Genomic DNA, 18642 nt, shown 5'->3' with positions numbered 1-18642 from the left:
TGTATATGTATGCATAGATGACTATGGGTGATGTATACGTGAGTGCATTTACTTACAGAAGCCAGTGGCATCGGATTCCCCTGGATTGGGGCTCAGAGGTAGTTGTGAGTGGCCTGATGTGTACTTGGAATTGAACACAAATCATTTGCAAAACCAGTATATGCTCCTAATTGCTGAGCCATCTGTCTAGCCCTGGACACTCACTCACACTATGATGTGCAAGTGGAGGTCAGAGGACAACGTTTGGGAGCCAGGTCACTTCTCCCATGAGTGACCTGGAGATCAAAGTCAGGTTGTCAGGTTTGGCAGCAAGCACCTTTACCCACTGAGCCATCTTGTTGGCCTTCATGGGACTACTTGATGTGATTTCTCAGAACTGTGTTGCTAGGTCCTACCCTGTGCCTTAGCACATCTCCCATGGTGGGGTGCAACTCCTAAATAGAGCCATCAAAATTAAACAGAGCTTTCCACGCAAACACTAAAGACAGTCGGTGGAATCCACTGATGATGTAGCACTGGCATTTAAATATTTGGATTTTCTTATTTCCCCTCACGCATGTGCCTTTTCCCCCTTCTAACTCGCAGTAATTGTTAGTCATGTCTAAAGGCTGGGGGAGTGGGAGGGAAGACTCCAAACTATACTAATTGTTTTCAAAACAGACTCAGAGTTTTCCTTGCCACAGAGAAGTCTGAAAATAGAGGCTGGCTTCTTTCCTAGCTCTGCTTTGAAAACAAGCAGCTGATGGCCCTGTGAGTCACCAGTGGCCCCAGGGGACTGCCAACTCCCCCGGCATCAGGTGCCCGGGGGCTCTTGGTAAATGTCAGATGCTACTGTGTGTGGCTGGTGATGCTGTCGTCAAGTCAGGCAGTGGAGTCTCGGAGCACCTCTCTGAAAAGGGAATCTCCGCGCTGCCCGGTGAAGGATGTCTGAAAGGGGAAATGGGCTGTCAGATGTGCTCACGGAGCTGAAGGTGGAGGAGTGTTGTGGTTTCTGTTGTAGCTCGTGAAAATCAGAGAAGCAGGAAGGGAGACAGCTCCCAGGAAGACCTCTGACAGACACCGAGGTGATGGGCTTAAAGAGCCAATAACCAGGCAGGCTCAACGGCTCTGTGAGGTGGGGAAAGGCAAGCCCCACAATCTTGGTTCGAACCCCGGGACCCACCTAGTGGAAGGAGAGAACCGGTTCCTGCAAAGTGTCCTCTGAAGCCCACATGTGTTGCCAGGGCACTCATAGCCCCCTTCCCCCCCAACAGATGTAATAAGTGAACTTTAAAAAGTGGACTTGAACTGTTTCATGTATGTGTTGAAATTCAACTTAGAGAGAAAAATATTAGTCATTTAAAAGTAGGCATAAACTGGACATGATTTTTTTCTTTTTCTTTTCTTTTCTTTTTTTTTTTTTGAACTGAGGATCGAACCCAGGGCCTTGTGCTTGCTAGGCAAGCGCTCTACCACTGAGCTAAATCCCCAACCCTGGACATGATTTTTACTAGGGCTGAATGTTAATCTCTTGATCCAAGTCATTAAAAAGACGCAGTCCGCTGTGGGGGCCCAGCCCCCACTTTTCCCCCCAGAGTACTCTTGAGGAGGGAGAAGTGAGGAATATGTAGATAGAAGTATAGAGGGGAGAGACAGTTAGAAACAGGATAGCTCAGGAGGGCCTGGGTCAAAACCCAGCAGCCCCTTCTGTCTCTTCTAAAGGGCTTTTATAGGAAGGCCAAGGGGTGGAGCACAGCCCTCCCCCCAACTCAGCCAAGTGCAGACCATCCCAGACTCCTGGTGACCATGCCATCCCCTAATGCAGCCCTGCTGGGTAAAGCAAGCTCAGATCTCACTAGGAGGCTTTTGTGGGCTCCCACAGTCTGTGGGGCTGGGCTGGCACTGGTCTAATATGAGCAAAGCCCCGAGTTTGATCCCTAGCACGGTATAAACTGGTGTGGCAGCATATACATGTAATTGCAGCACTAGGGGGGCTGAGGTAGGAGGATCAGGAGTTCAAGCCCATCTTCAGCTATATAGGAAGCTTGAAGTCATTCTGGTTACATGAGACCCTTTCAAAACAAAATACTGGTGTCCTGGGGTGTAGCTCATGGGTAGAGCCTAGTGGGACCCCTAGACACACACACACCCCTCCTGTGGTACATGTTCTCTCCTTTCTGCCCCCCCCCCCCCCTAGTATATACTAACTTCATGTTAACCTATTTGGTAAATACTTCCTTTCTCCAGTTCTCCCTCTAAAATGCTCACAAGACTATGGACTTTTTGCTGTTTTTATTTACTACTGTGTTCACATGTCCTAAAACACGCCTAGCATATAGCTGATAATAAACATTTATCGGGGGCTGGACTGGAGAGAGAGATGGTGATTGAAAGCTGGGTGGCTATTCTTCCGAAGGACCGGGGTTCAATTCCAAGCACCCTCATGGCAGCTCATAACTGTAACTCCAATTCCAGGGCATCTGACACCCTCACACAGACATGCATGCAGGCAAAACACCAATCACTGTTCATCTCATAAAATAAAAAAATTAAAGAAAATAAACATTTCTCAAATAAATCAGATTGGCAGAGACCAAAAAAAAAAAAAAAAAAAAAAAAAAGCTTGTATTGGTGGGAATAGGACATTTGTATGCCAGAGTCTAAATTGGAATTGTTCACTGGAGACCAATTTGTCAAGATTTATCAAAATTAAAGGGGCATCTATCTTACGCAACCACCAAAAGTTTATTATTCACACGATGTAGATGCACCCAAGTACATATTCAAGGGTGTGCACTGTGGCCCTACATCTTAGTACAAAATGCTGGCATTGGTCTACATGTGCACCATCCGGAGTCTGTTTAAACAATACACTGTCATCCACAGATTGCATCACATGTCCGGGTTAGGAAGACAGAAAGGTACACACACTGATGTAGTAGTCTGCATGACGCTGAGTGAAACAAGCCAGCCACAAAAAAATGTGCGCATAGGAAGGGTTGGAAGGAGGGAAGGGAGGGGAGCGGTAATTATCATTTCAGAAAATACAAAAAAATATTTTAAATGGGTGTGGTAAGCTTCTGTTTGGACTTCAAAAAGCGGTGTTGGCTGGACGTAGTGGCACACGCCTGTAATCCCATTGCTCTGAGGCAGAGGCAGGCAGATCTCTGTGAGTTCAGGGCCAGCTCCATTGAGAAACCCTGTCTGGAAAAACCAAAACCCAAAACAAACAACAAACAAAACAAAACAAAACAAAACAAAACCAAAAAAAGAGGAGGGTTTTGGGGAGCTGGAGAGATAGATGGCTTAGTGGTTAAGTGCATTGCTGCCCTTGCGGACACCCTGGATTCTGTTCCCAGTACCTACTTGGTAGCTCACTATAAAACCAGCATCTACTTGGTAACTCTACGATAAACATCACATCAACAGTTCTAGAATTTACAAGCGATTGCTTTTTTTTTTTTTTTAAATCCTGTTTAAGGGTTGAAAGTTTGAAGGGAAAATTAAAAAAAACTTTTCAAAGCTTGTATTGTGGGAGACCTTTCACTTCCTCCGCAGTGGAGCCCATTAAAAGGACGGTTGGGTTCGGCCTCGTGCTGCAGACCCCGCGGGTGCCGGGCGGCGGCCACCCCCACCCTTCCACCCCCGCCCCGGGGTTCTGCCGGGCGGGCGCGCGGCTGGAAGAGCGCGCTGGCTCCTTAGAGGGCAGCAGCGGGGCGTCGCGGGGACGCATGCGCCCGGGCGACACCCGGGGAATTAAAACAGAGAAGAGGGAAAAGCTCCCGCAGAAACGCGCGGCTTCGCGTCCCCCCCGGGCCGCGGCGTGATGCGCACGGCCCGGCCCGTGACGCCGCGGCCAGCCACGTCCCCGCGCCCCAGCTGCCATCGCGTGCCGGGCTCTGGGACCCCGGCGCCCGGCCTCGCTCCCCATGGGGCTGCGCCGCTGGCTCCGGAGCGCCTGCTGCTGCTGCCCTTGCCGGTGCCTGGAGGAGCCCGCGCGGCCCGAGAAGGAGCCGCTGGTCAGGTGCGTACGGTACCCCGGGGGTCCCCTGAACCGGGGACACAGGGATGGGGTGGGGTAGGGTGGGGTGGGGGGTCCTGTGAGGTCACACCGCGGCGTCATCCGAGCCCCTCGGGCCGCATCCCAGCGCGTCTCCGGTAAAGACGTTTTTGAAGCTTCAGATCCTTGGGTCAGATTTACGTGTGGCTCCGGAAAGCTCAGGTCCCCAGAGGCTGAGGATGCCCCGGGGAAATGCCACTGATGATGATGAGTGCAGGGACAGGGGCTGGGAAGAGAGGTTTCCAGAGGGGGGTGGGGGGTCCCATCGGATGAAACCGTCGCGGGTGGGTTTCTGTGTCACACTCAGCAAGAAAGTTTGGCTGTCAGTGTCAGGACCGAAAGAAGTCGAGCTCAGCGACTGGACATAAGGAAATCTTTCTCATGATAAACACAGCGCGTGTTGTACCGGGGACAGCCTAATTGGCTGTTTGTTGTAGGTGAAGCTGTGAAATGGGAGGACATTTAATGCTCGTTAGCTATGTGCTAAAAGAAGGTTTGTGAAGGAACCCTAGGCACAGATTTGCTTGATTTTTTTTTTTTTTTTTTTAACGATACTTTCATATAGGCAGAAGCACAAGGGTTTGGAGAAAAAGGCACCCAGGAGTAAGACATATCCACATGTGGGTACGGGCAGAGAGGACACGGATTTTTATTTTTCCTTAAAACGACTTTTCTTTTTCTTTTCTCTCTCTCTCTCTTTCTGTCTTTCTTTCTTTCCTCCCTCCCTCCCTCCCTCTCTCTCTCTCTCTCTTTCTTTTTTTTTGGAGCTGAGGATCGAACCGGTCCTTGTGCTGGGGTTGGGGATTTAGCTCAGTGGTAGAGCGCTTGCCTAAAAGGATTTTTCTATCGTGAGTTTGCTGAAATCAAAGTCCCGCCAAGTCGTTGCCTCAGGGAGCAGAATATTTAGAATGAAATTAGGGCACAGGATGTAGGTTGGAATTCCAGGCTTGGTGAACAAGCTCTGAAGCCAGGGCAGCTTTAAGGAATACACAACAAATACAATAACGCTTGCACAACTCTTTCTGAAGCATGGCTTACCGTTCCTTATCCTGTCAAGTCCAGACACTTCCCTTGACTTTGGAGGGTTACATAACCTGTCTGCTCATATTTTCCCGAGCATTAAGCACCGTGTTCTTGCCACTGTAGGAACAATCCACTCTTAGTCCCTTCAGGCTGGAGGCCAGTGGTGACCTTTTGCCTTCTATACCCCTTTCCAAATGCTGGTTTTCAAGTACTCTCGGGTGATCACGTGGCTCTTTTTCATCTTCCTCCTGCGATTTAGGCCTTGGAATTTATCATCTCGTACACGGGTATTCTGTGGAACATATCTAGACACACAAGCCACTATATACACACACATATATATACAACACACCACACACACACACACACACACACACACACACACACACACACATTCACTATGTAGACCTGTAGACATGGCTGACCTGTAACTGGCAGAGATCCACTTGCCTCCTGAGTGCTGTGATAAAAGGCATGTTCTTCCTCTCCGGGCTTCCATACATATGTTTGGTTGTTTTTGCTAATAGCCCTCTCACTTAGATTTTGAGATTGCTCTGCACCGGAGGAACTGAATTACCTACCTTTAATTTAAAAGGCAATAGGTAACAGTGTAGGATTTTATCTCAGGACTCCAGGATCTTGGTTATTATGAAATACAGCCTTCAGTTTAGTTTCATCTACAGCTTTGGGTATCTAGTGTTTTTTTTTTTTTTTTTTCCTTTCTTTTTAGGATTGCTAGACTTCTGGTAACTTTTAGTTTGAAATGGAGACCCTCTCCTTTCTTGCTTTATGTCCAGTGGATGAAAGTCCTCGAATTTTGTGATTTATTATTATTATTATTATTATTATTATTATTATTTTAGAAGATAAGGTTAGCATGGTAGAGCAGGCCTGCAGAGGCAGGAGAGTCAGGTAGGTGTTCAAAGCAGCCTTGGCCAAAGAAGTTTATACACAAGGACCTACCTAAAAAGAAATGTTTAAAAGTTAGGACGATCTAGTCATTTGGAGCAGCATAGCAAAGTATTGAGGAATCTAGCTACCTGGGCTGAGTCACATGAGTGGGTGACTGGCCGTGAGTTGTGGAGATGATTTGTGCCCACAGTTTCCTCATATCTTTGTTAAGGGTGATGATGATAGGACATACTTCAAAGGTTTGCAGGGAAAAAGGAAAGGAGGTCATCCATGCCAAGTGTTTAATAGAGTGTCCGACACCATAGTAACTACTCCATAAATTTTAATTATTGTTAATTTTCATTGTTATTCTTCTGAGCATGTGAGTGTGAGTGGACTTGTCTCATCTGGTCACGGGTTACTCTGACACCATTTTGATAGAACCATCTCAGAAGGGCGGCTTATTAATGGGCCAGTGAGGTAGTGATCCACATGTGTCTGCAGATCCTTGAATGTTCTTTTCCACTCTTAGTCACGTGAAGATCTGGTTCACAGTTCATCGTTTTAGTTTATTATTATCATTGCATATTTGTGTGTGTGTCATATGCATGCATGTGTGTGTGCATGGGTGTGCATATGTGCAGGCATGTGTATGTAGAGGCCTGGAGTTGACTTCCAGTGTCTTCTTGGTTTCTTTCTACGCTGTATATTGCGGCAGGGTCTCTCATGTGAATTCAGACCCGGCTAGCTAGCCATTTGCTGGGGAGCCTTGGTCTCTGCCTCCTGTGCTGGAATTACAGGCAGATGGCCATGCCCACCTGGCATTTATGTGGGTTCTGGGGATGCAAACTCTAGTCCTCACACTTGCATGTTCTCACACTCGAATGACAAGTACTTCACCTGCTGAGTCATACCCAGCCCCTCGTTTATTTTTTTAAATAGATACAAACCATTGGTTTTTGGTCTGTTTGCAGCTACAAAAGCATGCAGCTCTCATTGCTATTTTTCATTTTTTAATTTTTTTTTTTTTTTTTTTTTTGAGACAGGGTTTCTCTGTGTAGTCCTGGCTGTCCTGGAACTCGCTCTGTAGACCAGGCTGGCCTCGAACTCACAGAGATCCCCCTGCCTGGCATTAAAGGCGTGCACCACCATGGCCCAGCCACTATTATATTTTATTAATTGTGTGTGTGTGTCTGTCGCCTGCCTGCCTGTCTGTATTTGTGCATGTATGTTGGCATGCTTGAGCCATGGCTTGTGTGTGTAGGTCAGAGGGCAACTTGTGGGAACCAGCTATCTTCCATTTCCTGTGAGTCCTGGAGACTGAACTCGGGTCAACAGGCTTGGCAGGAAGCATAGTTACCTGCTGAGCCATCTCCTCAGCCAGCTATTGTACTCTTTAATTCCAGTGTATTTTTAACTCCTCAAAAGACAAAAACCAAACAAACAGAAAAACCCACGCCCGGGACTGTTACACAAGGAGAGCCTGTCTTGAAAAAGAAAATCAACAACAACAAAAAACAAAAACAAAAAAAACCAAAGCCAGCAAGCATACTTTCTAGTAATTACTCTTCCTGTTTTTCTCAACCACCAGTCAGTGGTTAAAAATCAGTCATTTGTCATTATAGATAACGCCTGTTTTGGAGATTTTGTGTGAGTGGGATCATAATTGGCCTTTTGCATGTGGCTTTCTGCACTTAGCATGATTTTTTCACGGTTTATTGTGTTGGAATGTGTATTAACACTCAATTCTTTTTTTATGACTGAATGTTATTTCTTTGTGTGGATTGATCATATATATAATTTTAAAAATCTATTCACCCATTGATGAATATTTGGGTTATTTCTATTTTTGCCTTTTTTATAAATTTACTTTTATTTTACATGCATTGGTGTGTATGTCTGTGTGAGGGTGTCAGGCCCCCTAGAAATGAAGTTACAGACAGTTGTAAGCTGCCATGTGGGTGCTGGGAATCGAACCCTGGTCCTCTGGAAGAGCAGTCATTGCCCTTAACCACTAAGCCATCTCTCCAGCCCTTCCTTTGGCCTTTTATGAATAATGTGTGACCGTCTGTGTGGAGGCTTCTGTGTAGGCAGGGTTTCAGCTCCCTTGGGTAAAGCTGTCAGAGTGGGATTGCTGGGTCACGTGGCAAGTGTGTGTTCGACTTCTGAGGAGCCGCTGTTCTGTTTCTGAAGAGCCTGGCTTGAAGCACTGGTGAGGTGAAGTCACGTGGCCAGATGGCTCTCATGATTGTTGAGGACCTCAGTTTTTCATGCCATCTTTTCATCTTCCCCCTTATAACAAAATGGCATTTTACAGCCTCCTTTGTTCCTTTCCTAGCTCTGAGAACGCTCTCCGTGTTTTATTTTAGTCCCAGCGCTGTAGTAGCTGGGAAGTGGTACCCTCAGGGGAGGCTACACAGCCACCTGTTTGTATGGCCTCCTCCAGTCCTTTCTCAAAGCTGCTCTAGGGACTCCTGTTATTCTAGGAGATGCTACCGGCAGGCTCGGCTGCCTTGCCATTCCGAGCAGTTTTCTTCCCCCTTTAGTTTTTCGAGACAGGATTTCTCTGTGTAGTTTTGGTGCCTGTCCTGGATCTCACTCTGTAGACCAGGCTGGCCTCGAACTCACAGAGATCCGCCTGCCTCTGCCTCCCGAGTGCTGGGATTACAGGCGTGTGCCCCCCCCCCCCCCGCGCGCTCAGTCTGAGTGATTTGTGACCTTGATCCTTTGGCTTTTCTGGAGACTGTCCCTGAGGAGGAAGGCTTCTCCTTTCTGTGCCTCTGTGTCTTCTCTCCCCAACTTGTCCCCTTCCTTTCCCTCTACAAACATCCTGAGATCTCCGCTGATTAGCCATTCACCTTGACGATACCACGACCTTCAACTGCCATTCCCTGACGTTCTCTGTACCCCACACAAATGACTTTGAAGAGCAGTTGCCTGGACCCCCACTGCCTTCTTGGCTTACTGTTGCTGAGACTGATTGATAACCAAGTCTGGGTCAGGCCTGGGACTATGCATTGTAGGGACTGTGCTAGGTGGTTTGGCTGTGGATGGTCTGTGGACAGAGTTTGTAACACACAGCTAGCTCTAAAAGCTATGCTCAGCGATGGGGAGATGGTCAGTAGGTTAACATTTTCATGTTAGCGCGAGGGCTGGGATATGGATCTCCAGAGTCCCTGTAAAAAGCTGGGTGGTTGTGTCAACCTGTATGTAATCCCAGTGCTTGGAGGGTGGGTTAGGAGATTCCCAGAGCGAGCTGGCTTAGCAAGACTACTTGAAACTGAGTCCAGTGAACAAAAGACCTGCCTCAGTGTAAAAGGTGGAGATCAGGAAGAATCTTGACATCAACCTTGGGCCTCCACGTGTGTGCATATGCACACATGCACACACCATGCATGCATACATACATATACACACATGCAAAAGAACTGAAAGCTATGCTTAGATGCAGTGGAAGGGAGGTTACCACATGGGACATGCCCATATAGGTACCATCTATTTGTGGGGCTCCTGGTCTTTTCTGATCCAGAAATCAGACTTCTAGTTAGATGCATATTATGTTTTTGAAAGTTGCCAGCAGAAATTGGCTGTTCCTTTCTCACTGTACTCGGTATTCACTGCCTGTCCGTTCCCTTTGCCTCTTCCCTGGAGGCTAACTTTGCATGCACTGTCTCTGTAACCAGCTAGTGAGCTGGCTTCCTACCTGCCGCCTCTGCTGACATCATGGTTGTTGGTAGCAACATCTTTGTATTTTCTGTTCTCTGCCCCCCCCCCTTGCGTGTGTGTGTGTGTGTGTGTGTGTGTGTGTGTGTGTGTGTGTGTGTAGAATGTGTGAGAAGTGTGTGAGCTGAAGCCAGAGGAGGATGTCTGGTAGCCCGCTTTGACACCACACACTATTCTTCCGAGATAGAGTCTGACAGAATCTAGAGCTAGGCTGGCAGCCAGCAAGCCTCAGTGGTCTTCCCGTCTCTGCCCCCTTGATGCCCTGCGGCTACAGGAGTGTGAGCACAATCATACCCAGCCTTTTACTTGGATGCCTGGGATTTGAACTCAGGTCCCCATACTTGTGCAGCAGGTACTTGAACCTGGTGAACGATCTCCCCAGTTTCCTGTAGACGAATTGCTAACCAGTCTTATTAAATAAAAAACATGGAGCCAGATAAAGTGGTGAAAACCTGAGAGATCAGGGAAATAGGAAAAGCCACAAGCTAACCTCACCTCACCGACACCTCAGTCTCTAAAAACAGCTACTTGCTGTGTCTCCACGCCTATATACCTTACTGTTCTGTTCTCTCATTGGCTCCCTCAGCCCAGCTACATTACTTCCTCTTCCTGCCCAGCTCTGTCACTTCTTGTCTCTGTACAGACCTCCAGACGTCTGGTTAGTACTGGGATTAAAGGCGTGTGTCACCATTGCCTGACTTTTACTGTAGTGGCTGGCTTTTCCCTCTGATCCTCAGATAAATTTTATTGGGGGACACAGTATATTGGGGGACACAATACATCACTACAGTTTCCTATTTTCTCTCCTTCTGGGAAACTTTGCTGGGGTTGTAAGGCCCATTTCAGTTACTCCCTTTTTTGAGGAAATGTTGGGAGATCTCCCTAAAAGGTTAAGGTGCCTCTTTATTTTTACCCTTGGGCCTCCTCCTGCCTCCTGCCAGCTGTCACAGTTATACTGCATATAATGTAAGTCTGTCGAGACTGGGGGTCTCGGGCCAGCATCTGGAGGCTGAATCCTTATCACTTTTCTATCCCCTGTGGTACCCAGTACGGAGAGCCACAATGGAATAAGAATTGAATAAAAGTATTTTTGACTATTTATAATTATAGCTATCCATTTATTAATTGCTTGCTATGTGTAAATTTTTAAAATTATTAAAAAAATCACAATGACTAATAAGACAGACTGCAACAATTCTGACATGTGCCTTAAGAAAGGATGATAATGTCCTGTACTTGCCACTGTTGTGTGTACCCTCAACTTCATCTTCTTTCCACCTCCAAAGGTGACCTCTAAATGAAATTAGCATCCTTAAACTTTATGTACAAGGTGCATATTGCATTCAGGCTCTTGCATAAGTGAGATTTCTTTGTGCATATTGTCATTTAATTTTACCAAAGGAGATAGATGTTAGGTATCTATTCATAAATGAGGAGTCCTGAGCACAGAGAAACTAAATAATAAATTCAGGGTTATAACTAATAGGAGAGACTGTATTTGAAAACCAGTTGTGGGGCTGCTCTTCTAAGAGGCCCTGGGTTTGATTCCTAGCACCCACAAGGTGACTCACAGCCATCTGTAACTCCAGTTCCAAGGGTTTGTATGCTCTTATCTGGCCTCAGAGGGAACCAGCCATGTACATGGTGCACAGACATGCATGTAAAACACCCATGCATATAAAACAAAATAAATAAATCTTAAGGGAAAAGAGAAAACAGCATTGTGATGATGCACACCTGTAAATGTGTACTTGGGAGGAGATGTGGAAGCAGGAGGACCAGAAGATCAAGGTCTTTGAGGTGACATATGCCTTTAGTCCCAGCACTCCATGGCAGAGGTAGATGCTTCTCTATGGGTTTGAGGCCAACGTGTTCTACATAGAGAGTTCCATGTCTGTCAGGGTGACATAGTAAGTCAGTCTCTCTCTCTCTCTCTCTCTCTCTCTCTCTCTCTCTCTCTCTCACACACACACACACACACACACACACACACACACACACACACACAGGTCAACCTTGGTTACCTTGGTTATATAGTGAGTTCAGGACCAGCCTAGAATATACCAGACCCTGTCTGAAAAAGAAAAAGGATGTGAATGCATGTCCGTCTGGTTCAAAGCCTGTATGCAGGAGCTGGAATGATAGCTCAGTTGGTCAAGGACTTGCCTTGCAAGCATGAGGACCTGAGTTTGATCTGCAGCACCCATGGGAAAAAGTCGGGCATGATAGTGCTTGCAGTCCCCAAACCAGGGAGTCCTACTGGCTGAGGAGGTGGAGATAGGCAAGATCCTTGTAGCCTACTAGACTAGCTCTAGGCCAGTGAGAGACTCTGTCTCAAAAAATAAAGTGGCATTCCCTGAGGAACAATGGCAGAGGTTGACCTCTGGCCTCTGCATGCAAGAGGCCACACATCTGTACACGTCCATGCATTGCATAGAAACTATCAAGTACTTTCTAAAAATAACCTGGTATTAATATGTTATAAACATTATTAGCTATCACTGCCTTAGCTTCTGCCATTTTGGTCCCTTTCCCTTTCCTTTCCTTCCTAGATTTATGGATATATTCTACCATACCTGATTCTTTATGTGGATGCTGGGGATCTGAACCTGGGTCCTCACACTTGCCTAGGACTTTAGGAAATGAGCCATCTCCCTAGCCTCCCTTCCATTTTAAAAATGTCCTCCATTATTAAAATTCATCAGTTCAGATGTATGGGCAACTTAGCACAGTGGGAGGTTGGAGTCTCAGCTTTCGGTCAGCTGTGAGGTTAGGGAGCCATCTCTTTACCTCCTTAGGCAGGCACTGTTAGGCAGAGAGAAGCTCAAGTCTCCTGATAACATACAGCCTCTTGACACATAACCAGAGGCCTTAGAAAGAGGCCAGGATAGAACATGTAGTATAATGACCTCTTATAATGACTTATAATAACCTCTCATAAGTGTTACCTTGGTACCTTTTCAGTGAAAAGGGATTCTTCTTTTTTTTAAAAATAATTTATTTTCTGTGAATTGGTGTTTTGCCTGCATATATGTCTGTATGAGAGTGTCAGGTGCCCTGGAACTGGAACTACAGACAGTTGTGAGCTGCCATATAGGTGCTGGGAATTGAACCTGGGTCCTCTGGAAGAGCAGTTAGTGAGTGCCCTTAGCCGCTGAGCCATCTCAACAGCCCCCAGAAAAGGGGTTCTTACTCCTCCATTTTTATTACCTGTTATTAACTGGGAAGCATCACCATTATTTTCTGTGTTCAAAGGCAGAAGAAGCAGAGAGAACCACCAGGCATGCTTGAGTTTTTCTGTAACCCAGACAGGCCCCCTGAGTAGCTGGGATTACAGGCCTGTACCACAGGCCCCACTTAAAATGTTAACCATTGGAGATCTCAGTTTGCTCTAGACAATTATCTTGCATCCACAGAAAGGTTGTTTTAGGAAGGGATGGGATTTCTCTGAATGAATGTCCTTCAGGCCATGTAGACATGAAATAGTTCGAGCCATCCTACTTCAGGATGCTGACAAGGAGGGGTCTCAAGGAAGCATCTCTGACATTTCATCCTCCCTGAGCTGCCCCTAATCCTTCCCAGGTTGTCCTTCATGCCCATGGTGTAGTAGGCACTGTTGAAAGGCTTTGTATTTGTTAGTTGAATATTGCCCTAACCTATGCCACACAGCTGTTAGTCTCACCTTCTGTGAAGTTACCTCGACACCAAATGAGTAGATACTGAACCCCTGTTCCGGAAGGTTCCCCAAGGAAAGTTATGTTCCCATGAGCGAATTCACCAGCTGGTCAACACATAATCTTCTTTCACGTATCTGTTGAAGGATACCTCACTATTGATCATTAATATTGAACTCATGGGGAACAGCTGCTATATGTCATGTGGGCGTGGAGTTTATTTAGTACCTGTCTTTTATTATTTTTTGTTTTTTGTTTATTTGGAGCTGAGGACCGAACCCAGGGCCTTGCACTTGCTAGGCAAGCGCTCTAGCACTGAGCTAAATCCCCAGCCCTTATTATTTTGTTTTGTAGAACTCAAGCTGACTTCAGACTTGCTGTGTAGCTGAGGATGATCTTGGACTTTTGATCCTTTGACTCTTAACTTCCAAGCACTGGGATTTTAGGTTCACACGACCATACCTGGTTTATTCAGTGCTGGGGATCGAACCTGGAGATTTGTGCATGTGAGACAAGCACCTGCCACTGAGCCACCTCTCTCTCCATCCCAAACACATGCATTTTCACATTTCAGTGTCACACTTGGGGGCATCCTAAACAGCCAGATCACCAGTGAAAACTACAAAAATATGCCACAATAAAACTTTTCTTTTTCATTCCACAGGGTGGACTTAGGTGACCTTTGAGTTGATTTGAGTTATATGTATTACAAAAAGGACACTTGTTGCCAGCATTTGATCTAAAACAAGAGAAGCAAAGGGTTGCCTGTTTAGCCTCGATTGGGAATGTTCACCTGAGCTTTCCCTTACTCTGCCTTCCCACGTACGACCTTAAAACTATCCATTTTAGGGTTTAGGTCAATTTTAGTGAGTGGGAAAAATTTCAAATATAAGATAAAGGAGATCAATGAACTAACGTCTACACTTAACGTTAGAAGAAACCGAGGCATAGAGAGCGCCAGTAACTTGCTGAAAGGCGTTCATAGCCGAGGCAGGATTTGCATCCTGTTACATTTTGGTGTCATTGTGAGAGCAGAGTCCTTGTAGGACGCAGAGGGGTACATCTCCAGCTGCTCACAAACTGTGTGCCAGAGATTGTGTGATGAGTGTGAGACTTTCCTTGAATTGTGGTAGCTTGGGGTCCAGAACCCTGAGCCCCTTTCCCTCTCCTGAGGTTAGAGATGAGGTACCAGTGTGGAGGAAGGACAAGGCTGGAGGGGGGAGGGCTGGTGGCATTTGAAGGGGTCCTCTCCTGCTCTCACATGTGTAGAGTCTTTCATTTTACGGGCTGAACTCACATGACCTTTGAGCTGATGGAATCACCCTTAGAAGGGCTTACAGAAAGTTGGCAGGTGTGTTGATGTGGGTGAGAGCTCTCAGCTTGGCATCCAGATGGCCCGGTTTTCTTCTTGCAGCACATTGTTGGATTTGCAGAGCCAGGCTTCAGCAGACTGTGAAGGGTGGATGCATCTCATCCCTGACTTCCTGTGCCAGAGAGTGCTTCACAGGAGTCAGTGGAGACATTTGGGGTTCCACTGTGGGAGAGTGCCTTGATCCATGAATCCCATTGAGGGCTGACACATTTACCTTCTTGAGACAGAGAGCAAAGATGGAAAACATGGGGTGTAGACTGAACTTTCTTTCCTGCCTGATCCTGCCACTGTTCAGTCCCAAATAAACACACAGAAGCTTACATTAGTTACAAACTGTTTGGTCTATGGCTCAGGCTTCTTGCTAGCTAGCTTTTTTTGTCCCCGTCCCCAGCCACCCTCCAGAGAGGGTTTCACTGTGTAGCTTTGGAGCATGTCTTGGAACTCGCTGTGTAGACCAGGCTGGCCTCAAACCCAGAGAGATCCACCTGGCTCTGCCTCCTGAGTGCTGGGATTAAAGTCGTGCGCCACCACCGCCTCGCTGCTAGCTACCTCTTAGAACTTAACTCAAATCTTGCTGCCATGTGGCTTTGTGGCATCACCTGTTCTCTCACATCTTGCTTCTCCTGGTGGCAGCTCGGAACATCTCTGTGACTCCATCCTTCTTCATCTCTGTTTTTCAGTTTGAATGTACTGCCTAACCTTATTCTGCCTTGCCATTGGCCAAACTGCTTTATTTATCAATCAGATCAATGAGAGTAACACATTCACAGCCTGCAGAAAGATATCCCACCACACACAGGCTATTCCTGGAGCTCAGAGGTCAATGTGAGTTCTGAGTGTTTCAATAACAAAGGAAAAGATCCCGTAAACAGTGAACAGCTCTGAGCCCCACTGTTTTATAGGACGTTTTCCTTTGTTGTTGAAACACTCTTAACAGTATTAATTCTGGATGGCCTGGTACTTGCTTTGTAGACTGGGCTTATCCAGAACTTATCCAGGATCCTCCTGCCTCTGCCTCCCAAGTGCTGGCATTAGAGGCATGGTACCATTTTAGTGCACAGGTGTTTTGTTTGCATGAATGTCTGTTTGCATCATGCGCTTGCCTAATGCCCAGGAGGGCCAGAAGAAGACATCAGATCCTCTGGAGCTGGAGCTGTAGGTGGTTCTAAGCCACCACGTGGGTGCAGGGAACTGGACTCAGTCCTCTGAACAGCAGTCAGTGCTCTTAACTACTGAGCCTTTCCAGCTCTTACAAGGATCACTCCGAAAGGTTTTCTTCTCTGGAAACCCACAGCAGCAGCCCTGTTCTCCTTTTGTGACTCATATCATTTAGTCATGTGACCCTGGAAGGTCCCTAGAGATGACATTTCTTTCAGTTAATCAGGTGACAGGGGAAGGTCCCTAGAAGGTGGCATTTCTTTTGGTTGTACATCATATGATCTAGGTTTCCTGGAACTTTCTAAATGTCTTGAAGTGATTATATCACTACACCTTTGTGTAAAAAGTAAACTCTGCTGAAAATACTTTATTAGAGATGTAAGAATATTTTGCTGGGCTAATAAATATCTGAACTGAGGCAGTTATATACTGTATATTCTATTTCTTTTTGCCTTTTGGGAAAATAATTTTGTTTGTTGAGACACTGTACCTGAAGAGTATACCTCTTTCAATATTTGACAGTATCCTGAATTATGTTTCAGTGTTTTGTTTTTTGTTTTTTTTTAAGCTGAGGATCGAACCCATGGCCTTGTGCTTGCTAGGCAAGCGCTCTACCACTGAGCTAAATCCCCAACCCCAGTTTTTTTTTTTTTTAGACAAGGTCTCTGTATGTAGCTTTGGCTGTCCTGGAACTCACTGTGTAAATCAGGTTGGCCTTGAATTCCCAGAGATCCATCTACCTCTGCCTCTCAAGTGCTGAACTTCACACATGTATGTTTGAATGCTGTCACAGACAAGACATTTAGTAAGAGCTGTACAGGGCACACTCCTGTAACCACCAATCAAGATAAGAGATGGATGTTGCTCCCCCCTCCCATCCCCGCCCTGATCTTATCTAGACTTTCATCAGACTTGTCCCCTCCCGTTTCTTTATAGCCTCACCACTTCTCTGTGCGTCTTAAAGACGCAGCCTAGCTTGGCCTGGAAACTTCACAGGAATGGGCAAACCTTCAAACCTTGTGCGCTCCCACAAGCCTCTCTGCACTTTGTAGATTCCTTCATGCTGTTGTGGTGAGCTCGCTTCCTGCTGCATGGCGTGTCCGTCACCCTCACCCTTCCTATTAGTGGACTTGGGAGTGGTTTCTAGTTCAGTGCTACCATAGCATGTTTCTAAGGTCAGCACAGACCGTGGAATTATTCATCCTCTCTGTGGTCTTCTCCTGGTTCTTTAGATATGCTAAACAAACCCCCTAACTCAGTGCCTCTGTGCATCTTACCCTCTCTGTCTGGAATGTTCTTTCTCTGGCACGGACAGCTCTTACTTCCTTCAGCTCTCTACCCAGTCGTCTATATCAGAGAGCGCTTCTCTGACCGCCATGTCCAACCCCGCTCCATCCCCTCTTCCTGAACCTCTCTGTGTATTTCTTCGAAGTCCTGGCTGTCACCTGACAGAAACACATGTGCTTATCATCTGTTCCTCCCACAAGACTCTGAAGCCCAAGTCTCATCCTTTCAATCCGCTGAACAGTGGGAACGGTTTTCTGTGAGCCCAATGACATAGATGCCGGCCTCATCTCTCCTCTTTGGGGGCCCGTGAATTGGGGAAGCAAATGTTCAAGAACTCAGCAAATATTTATTGATTATCTGTTGTGTGCCGGGTACTATGTTAGACACTGGCAATAAACTACTGAGCAAAGCTATGGCCAGACCCCGTTCCTCTTACATCCTCTAATGGTGCTAAGCAAAGGACACACAGACAGTAAATATAACAAGTAAAGTAGGAATTGAGCATGTACAAAGAGATGGATAGAGCTGAAGAGGGAGGCATGATCACAGTAGATTGGCCACAGCAGGCCTTGAGCAGGTGATGTGTAGAGGGAGAGCCATTACAGAGGGCTAACAGGACCTGACTGACATTTCCAGAGAGTCGGTCACTCTAGCTCTTGGATTAAGAAGAGAAGGCACAGGTTGGAGAAACGGCTCAGCTGTTAAGAAAACTTTGCTGCTTTTGCAGAGGACCTGGGTTTGGGTCCCAGCAGCCACAAGATGCCTCACAACTATCTGTAACTCCAGTTTCAGGGGATCTGATGCCCTTTTTCTGGATTCTCTGGGCACCAGATACGCATGTGGTGTAATATATACATACAGGCAAAATTAACAGTCATACACTTACTATTAAGGAGGAGGAGGAGGAGGAGGAGGAGGAGGAGGAGGAGGAGGAGGAGGAGAAAAGAATAGACTAGAAAAACAAACTCCTACAGGAATTCTCTTGGAAGACATAAGAAGCCCTGGTTCAGGGTGTAATGGGGGAGGTGGGTATTTTTTGAACACAGGACCAGTTGGATTTTCTGATGAACTGGAGATAGGGGTTGAGGGATTCAGGATAGCTTTGTGTTTTTTGGCCTGAGCAGTATGAAGGTGGAGCTGCCATCATGGGAGTTGGGGAGCCCACTAGCAGCAAGGTCCTTGTTTGGGTCACATTTAACTGATGCTGTCTGTCAGACGTCTCACTGGGGAGAGGAAGTCGGAAAGTTGGGAGAGGGATTCAGGGGCTGGTTTGGGAATCTTCCTCATATGGATAGACTTTAAAGTCAGGTGACTAGATGACCCAGCCAGGAGTCTGGGCAAGAAGAGGGGGGGAGGAGGCTGGAGCCTCAGCTTCTGAGACCTTCCAGTGCCTCCTCAGGGAATCAGTGCTGCCCTGCTGGCTTCCGGGAGTTCCCAGGTATGCAAAACTAGGGTCTGCTTTAGCTGAGGGGATG

The 18642-nt window shown here is 46.7% G+C and overlaps 1 protein-coding gene across 1 annotated transcript in view; it reads left to right on the top strand.

Annotated features, from left to right (window-relative positions):
- Window positions 1-3717: 3717 nt before the first annotated feature.
- The window catches only part of Mreg (melanoregulin), a 64355-nt gene continuing 49430 nt past the window's right edge, over window positions 3718-18642 (top strand). The window contains exon 1 of the mRNA XM_036173474.1: window positions 3718-4003. Coding sequence (XP_036029367.1) covers window positions 3909-4003 — 95 coding nt within the window. The 5' untranslated portion in view covers window positions 3718-3908. The remainder of the gene's footprint in view (window positions 4004-18642) is intronic.

This window comes from Onychomys torridus, chromosome 23 (assembly GCF_903995425.1).
Source record: "Onychomys torridus chromosome 23, mOncTor1.1, whole genome shotgun sequence".
Lineage (NCBI taxonomy): Eukaryota > Metazoa > Chordata > Mammalia > Rodentia > Cricetidae > Onychomys > Onychomys torridus.
This window is presented reverse-complemented; position numbering and strand designations above follow the sequence as displayed.